This window comes from Aplysia californica, unplaced genomic scaffold (genome assembly GCF_000002075.1).
Source record: "Aplysia californica isolate F4 #8 unplaced genomic scaffold, AplCal3.0 scaffold00088, whole genome shotgun sequence".
Classification (NCBI taxonomy): Eukaryota; Metazoa; Mollusca; class Gastropoda; order Aplysiida; family Aplysiidae; genus Aplysia; species Aplysia californica.
In genome coordinates this window covers 59,974-67,458 of record NW_004797358.1, presented here as the reverse complement: position 1 = coordinate 67,458, position 7,485 = coordinate 59,974, and the positions used below count along the sequence as shown (strand labels likewise).

General features: G+C 37.2%; 1 protein-coding gene across 1 annotated transcript in view; it reads right to left on the bottom strand.

The window, feature by feature from the left end:
- Positions 1–698: 698 nt before the first annotated feature.
- LOC101864447 overlaps positions 699–7,485 on the bottom strand; it is a gene marked incomplete in the record, with an annotated part of 31,943 nt that continues 25,156 nt past the window's right edge. The window contains 2 exon segments of the mRNA XM_005094698.3: positions 699–3,369; positions 5,236–5,490. Coding sequence (XP_005094755.2) covers positions 3,151–3,369; positions 5,236–5,490 — 474 coding nt within the window.

The window sequence follows — 7,485 nt, the reverse complement described above, 5'->3', positions numbered from 1 at the left end:
TTACACTTTATAACCAGTGTGATCATAATATTATGAGGTTTTAAGCTGAAACCGACCTCGTTCTACAAACTCAGGCCTGCCAACGAATATAATAATGATAATAATAATAATGATTATGATAATAACGATAATAATAATAATAATAATAATAATAATAATAATAATAATTTTGATAATAATAATATTAATAATAATAATAATTATTTTTTTTTAAATTATAATAATAATAACAACAATAACGACTTCGCTGCGTTCTCGTTCTCTTTCTATAAGCCGGAGTAAATGTATCACGTACAATGTACCCAGGCTTCCTCTTACTGCGTGATGAACCATGGTTTCGTGTTGATGCTATTCTGTTCATGTATCTATTGTGGGCTCTTTGTATCTTGGTCGATATCAATCCCCTTTCCTTTTCGCACATTATTGGTTTGGTTTTTTTTAAAGAGGAGCAAATCAAGGGTTGCTGATAAGAAAAAGAAAAAAAAAATTTGGAGTGCCAAAACAAAGGGCTTAGAGAAGAAAGACAGAGAGCGTTAAAGAATGCAGGTTTTGTCTACACATTGTCGTGAAGTATTGGTGCTATGTCATAGTGTTGTGGTGTAGATGCTGGTCCTGACGCACCGGGGGAAAAGAACAACATTTATATTAAGAAAGAGTGTCAGACTAAACTGTAAAAATGCATAACAAACATACAGGGAAAACAGGAAAAAACGTCATTTTATTGGGCATCAGTAACTGTTACTTTTGGAACTACATGGACATACTGCTTTTTTCTAAAAAGCAAAATCAAAACCGCAATCAGTCAATAAATACAACATTGCATCATCGATACAATGGTCGCAAGCAACATAGATACATAATAATTCCTTTGATAATGCTGATGTGTGGTGGGATAAGGGTAACGTACCCTGTTAAAATAGAAGAAAAAAACTAGTTTGAGGGCTGTGACTTTCGATCCTCTAATGGGAGCGGATACTGTCAATGCTGAAGTCGTAATATGATGTATTAAAAGGATATCATATTTTTATATAGTTATATTTTTCAACAGAGTTGTTGTTGTGGCTGTTGTTGTTGCTGTTGTTGTTGTAGTAGTAGTAGTTGTAGTTGTTGTTGTTGTTTTTGTTGTTGTTGTTGTTGTTGTTGTTATTATTGGTGTTGCTGCTGTTGTTACTGCTGTTTTTATTTGTTGTTGCAGCTGTTGTCATTGCTGGCTATCAATACAGCTGCTTATGCTATGATTTTGTTGTGTCTGTTCGTGGTATTTACCGTCTTTGTTGTTATTGCTGTTGTTGCTGTTGTTGCTGTTGTTGCTGTTGTTGCTGTTGTTGCTGTTGTTCTTGTAATTATTGTTTCTGTCGTTATTGTTGTGACGTTGTTCATTTCAATCTTTCCTTGTTTGTACTTTGTTAAATTGTGAATTTTGTTCATAATGAAAATGACGTATAAGCTGAACATGATAAAAAAATACAACACTGCCAAAGACAACAATTACCATTTTTTCAAAATCATCCTTTTGACATTAAGAATATAAAAAAATTGAAACTAAGCTACACAGTTGTAAGAAATGGGAGTAGGTAGAGATTAAAACCAGTGCCAGATGATGGCAGGAGAAGACGACGACTAGAAATGGGAAGGAGAAAATAAATTATTATGTGACATCATGTAAAGACATGAAGGGTGAAGAGTTTAAAGTGATGCTACATGATGGGGAGGAGGGACAGAAAGAAGGTAATGGACATAGAGTGAAGCTGAGAAGGAGGAGGGGGAGGAATGGGATGGGGGAGGATGTGGAGAGGAGAAAGAAGAGGAGTGAAAAAAAGATGAGAACGGAGAGGAGCAGGAGGAGAAGGAAGGGGCTGGGAAAGGAGTCAAGGGGAAAAAGATGAGAAGCAGGAGGGGCAGTTGAGGAGAAAGAGAACTTATAATGAGAAGAGGACAGCGTGGACGTTGACGATATCCCGTTGTTATTTTCGATAAAAACTGAGCATATACCCAGAGCAGAGAACATTGGACAAGTCAGTGTATTTGCTACATATACACCTCAACAGTAATCTAAGGGGGAATTACGGTATAGAAAGGACGCAAATGGTACATGTTTTTAAAAAAATGCACTGTGAATAGAAAGATTGAACAAGATCATGTGGAGGGTAAAAGTATTTGAAAACAAAATAATGACTTTTATCTCCAATTTCGAATTTGAAAATCGAGGCGAAGAGACAAAACAAGAACTGGATTCACACTACTTGTATGGTAGTCCCGACTCTCAGAGATAGGTTTCGAGCCTACAGGCTACATAAAGCTCAAACTTTAGAACTTCATTAATCACTATACTGTGAAAAGGAACCACTTTAATGTATTCATTCATTTGCTTACTCATGAATCTTTGAATTCTTTTATTTCTTTGAATATCTCATTCCATCATATACTTTGTTCTTTTTGCCTGATAATCAGTGATAATTGAAATACATATTTTTTTTTATGTACAATGTGTTATTGATAACCATATGGCTATTTATTTTAGGATCCTTTTCTTGAGGGTAAAGGGGTGGGTTCCCATTGTTGATAACGTTATTCAGACGATTTATTTGTATTATTTCAAAACATTGTCAAGCAAAAATAAGCAAACACTATCAGTTTCATCGCGTTTTTGTGTACATGTGCATTGTAACAGTTTTAAATGCTCAAGTAAATGACATAGTCAATTGACTGTAACGTGTAATCAAATCCAGATTACAATTTAAAAAAAAAAACTTTCTCGAAATGTCTTCTTTTTACGTGATGGATTCACAATGAAAATAATAGCAATAAAATGCTCTGATTTCTGCGAGTTTACGAGGTGATGAACGGATTATTGGGCTTCCAAAGCGTGGTAAAAAGCTTGCTTTATGCAGCGATGTTGAGCGGAATGGCTGCGACTAGCGAACAGGACGGCCAGCCTATGTGCTTGTCTCATGGTTCACTTCGTCAAGGTCAGATTGTGGCAGTATGGACAATTATCACATGGATCTTTTGTCTTCTGGTCCTACAGCAAGACCGATTTAGCCGAACCCGAAAGGGTCCTTTTCCTCCTGAAGTCAACAAAAATACTTTCCTTGTAAGGAAAGTAGGGAATTGTTCACTATGACATCTTGTTAACTTATTGTGTTCCCATTATGCATCAGGGATTTCCGGAATGTCGTCATCCGACTGACGAAGTATTTCCCGGAGCCAGACGGCGGTGGGCAGGTTTTGGCAGCCAAAATAGTCTCGACGAAGCTCACGATTCGAGAATGGTGGCGTGACGTCACAGGGTGCTCCCGAGAGTGTTTTCTCGACTTTTCCAGGGTTTGACATGAGAGGGGTAGACTTCTCTATAAAGTCTAAGCTACTCTGTGAATGACAAAGAAAAGACAAAGAACAAGTAATATCCCCTTTTCCTTTAAGAACAATAGGGGGGAAAAGGGTGGGGGGGGGGGGGGGCTCTTAAACAGAGTGCCTACTGTATGTTCAAATAAGTAAGGTGGAAGAGATTTTCCTTCCCATGCCCCTAGAAATTGAACCCGTGCCGCCCCCTAAAAAGAAAATAGATAAATAAGCGAATAATGAAAAAAAAAAAATTCGTTTCAGCCTTTGTCACCAGAAAGATAGTTTAAGAAAATACTTAAAACGCATTTATGCAACTTTAACCTATGGCAGTGGATTTTGTAAGTAAAAATGTGTGTGAGTCTGGGAGCTGTATACATGTACGGGTGTGCGTGTCCGTATGTGTGTGCGTGTTTGTGTGTGAGTGTGTGTGTGTGTGTGTGTGTGTGTGTGTGTGTGTATGTGTGTGTGTGAGAGAGAGAGATAGATAGATAGATAGATATTGAACGATGATTCTACATTGTCCAGCACTTATAACCTTCTAGGGTTTAAGGACTATTTCCTATTATTATTACTCTTATTTTACTATTTTTATTACTATTGTTTTATTATTATTACTATTATTTTATTATTATTACTATTGAGTAGTAGTAGTAGTAGTAGTAGTAGTAGTAGTAGTAGTAGTAGTAGTAGTAGTAGTAGTAGTAGTAGTAGTAGTAGTAGTAGTAGTAGTAGTAGTAGTAGTAGTAGTAGTAGTAGTAGTAGTAGTAGTAGTAGTAGTAGTAGTAGTAAAAGTATAATAATAATAATAATAATAATAATAATAATAATAATAATAATAATAATAATAATAATAATAATAATAATGCAAATAATAATAATAATAATAATGCAAATAATAATAATAATAATAATAATAATAATAATAATAATAATAATAATAATAATGATGATAATAATAGTAATAATAATAGTACTACTACTACTAATAATACTAATAATAACAATAATATTACCTTCATCATGATCATGATAATCATCATCATCATCATCATCATCATCATCATCATCATCATCATCATCATCATCATCATCATCATCATCATCATCATCATCATCATCATCATCTCCCGCATGTACTGAAAACACCGCAAGATCAGTTGGTGTAAATTCGAGCTGAGGTTTATATCCTAAACAGGGCGTTCTTGAACTTGGTTTATTCAAGTCAAGGAGTTTTCATTACTTCCACTTTTTTGGCTCCATCGAATCAGATATGGACGAAGGGCTTTCGTGGTCTCTAGGCACGGTGTTTGTCTCTCATTCAATAGGTCCCGGATTCGAAACCTGACTGCGATGGAACATAATTTTCTTCCCCCAAAATGTTTCGTTTCAATTCCTCCCCTGGTCTCTAACCGTCTTCTATAGTCTGCTTTTGTCTTCACTTCATGCCCCCCCCCCTCTGTGCTTTGTCCCCCTTCTCTGGGCTCCTGGATCTTTCTGCAGCATGTAATGTTCTCCCGCTTCTCTTTGGCAAATTCTTACTGCTGTATTTCAGCCACACCCCTGACCTTTGGGTAGGTAAGATCTAACACATAGCCTTCTCTGGCAAGGGCGCAAAAATCTCAGAGGTCCCATGTCCATGTTGCGCACGATAACGGTCCCTTGGTGCTCCTAAAATCGATACCAGCAGGCTTCGGGTGCCATCCAGCAAAATTCAAGACGAATTCTTAATGTGTCTCACGCGCTAATATGATTTTATGCAGTTGCGAGCGTCGTCAGACACTTACCAACACACGAAAAAGGATATTGACTTAAGATACTTAAACCTTAAAAAATTTTTTGCATTGTCGCGAGGCGCAAACAAGTACCTATAACTATTTATCAAACCCTCACCTTGTATATGTCCGTGACACAAGCTCGAGTGTCATTCTGCCCGGACCAGTAGCGAGTCAGCTCGCTGTTGTAGGAGTACTGGAAGCCTTTCCCGCTACTAATGACGAGCACGTTTTCGTGACTTGTCGAGGAGCGCAGGGCGTGGGAGATCTCACCCGAGTAGCTCTGGTCCACCAGCAGGAACACTTGACGTGCTGCGCAGTCCGCCAGGTCAGAGAGTAGTTCCTCTACAGTGTATCTCTCCTCCTCTTCAGCCTGTATATAACACAAAACAGTATAGTAATGAGTGATACATACTTATATAATTATTAGCTAAGGCAAAAAACCCCACTTTTTTCGTGGTCACTTTTGAGATGACTGCACCTGAAGCATGAATGTAAAGGATACAATGTATCTCTCCTCCTCAGCCTGTATAATATAGCACAAACAGAATAGATCTCATTAGTCTTATTAGCTAAGTGAAAAAGACACTTTTTCCTTGGTTGCTTTTGAGATCATTGTAACTGTAGCAAATGAATATTACGGATAATCATGTCCTCTGCAGGGTATCTCTCCAACTCTTCAGCCTGTATATATATACACAGCACAAAAAAGTATAATGCATAATGCATACATACATATTAGCCAAGTCAACATTTCTTTCGTGGTCGCTTTTGAGACCACTGTATAATTGTAGCAAGTGAATATTTAGGATTATGTCTTGACGTTTTTCTGACAAATGTTGACCTCTTTCTGAGAGTTACCTATTACGATTAGATCTATAATGCAAACAAGAATGCAGCTAGAGAGCATTTATTTAAGGTTGTGTTATGAGACAACACCAACGTAAAATGATTGAGCAAACATACACTGACTACGAGACAAATACGCCAAGTAATCTGCAGTAAACCAGTGTATGTTAGAAGTCTGTACTTGCCATTGTTATTTTGCCATGAGCGTGAATATTTATTCTTGACTTCAGATTTGTGTGTGTGTGTGTGTGTGTGTGTGAGTGTGGTAATATTTATCATCATAACATTCCGAAACAGATAGCGTTTCACTTGCCTGAGCGTAACTGTTGGCATTTTGCTCTCCAACAATTACAAAATTCTAATCTGCTCGGTACCTAGTTTTGAGAAATTTGACGTGAAAAATGTTGAGTCTCACAACACATCAAGCTTTTCCGAATGTAAATCATCGAATAACATGATAACGACTCCGAATGCAAATCATCGAATAACATGATAACGACTCCAAATAATCTTTCGATTTTGATAAAGCAGACAGAGCATTTGGTTTCTCATAGTCCTGAAATGTCAAACAGAAACTTTATAATTCCTAGATAGCGTTTAGTAGCATGTTTCTTCGACATGAAAAGTGAGAATATTAAGGACACATATTTTGACGGAAACGAAGCCAGCACAGCAAATGATAGGAAAGTGCAAATGGAAAACAAGGCTTTAGCTGTTTTCATCCCTTCAAAAAACCAAAGGAACCAAAAAAAGAAGAAAAAACCCAGAAAAAAACAGACCAAAAAAAGGGAAAACCAAACAAACTAAACAACCCCCCCCCCCCCAAAAAAAAACAATCAAACAGAAGCAAATAAGTGAAATGAAACACCAAAAAAAACAGGAAAACTCCAAACTTTCCTTAAAATTACAAAACAAGAAGAGGCATTCTATACTATAGCCACACAACGTGTGTATGTGAGAGTCAAACTCGCACAGCGAAGTTCTTCATTCAAGGAAAAAGTATTTTTAATTACGTATACATACATATATATATATATATATAAAAAACACCAAACGGTTTAACGTGGAATGAGGTCATACCGTGGCTAGTTCAACCATTGGCCTTCGGTGAACTTCGACCTTCTCACAAGAGAGTGTCGCCCGCACTCTCTCCAACACAAGCCGACCTCACGACTTGCTTCATTAGTATTAGTGGCCGTGCGCTCAGTGACACCGCTCTGTGGCTGGACGATTGTGTGAGTGTGTACTGTGTGTGAGGGCTCGTGCGGCGTTACTTTGATGTGCTGATTTGTTTATTCATAGTTCGCGGAATTGTTGGATTTTTCACTCTTTTTAAGCATAAGAGAGACGATTGTTATTCAGTTTGGTGAGTCTGTGCGTTCTAGAAGCAAGTACATTTGTTGTTGTTGTTGTTGTTGTTATTGTTGTTGTTGTTGTTGTTGTTGTTGTTGTTGTTGTTGTTGTTGTTGTTCTTCTTCTTCTTCTTCTTCTTCTTCTTCTTCTTCTTCTTCTTCTTCTT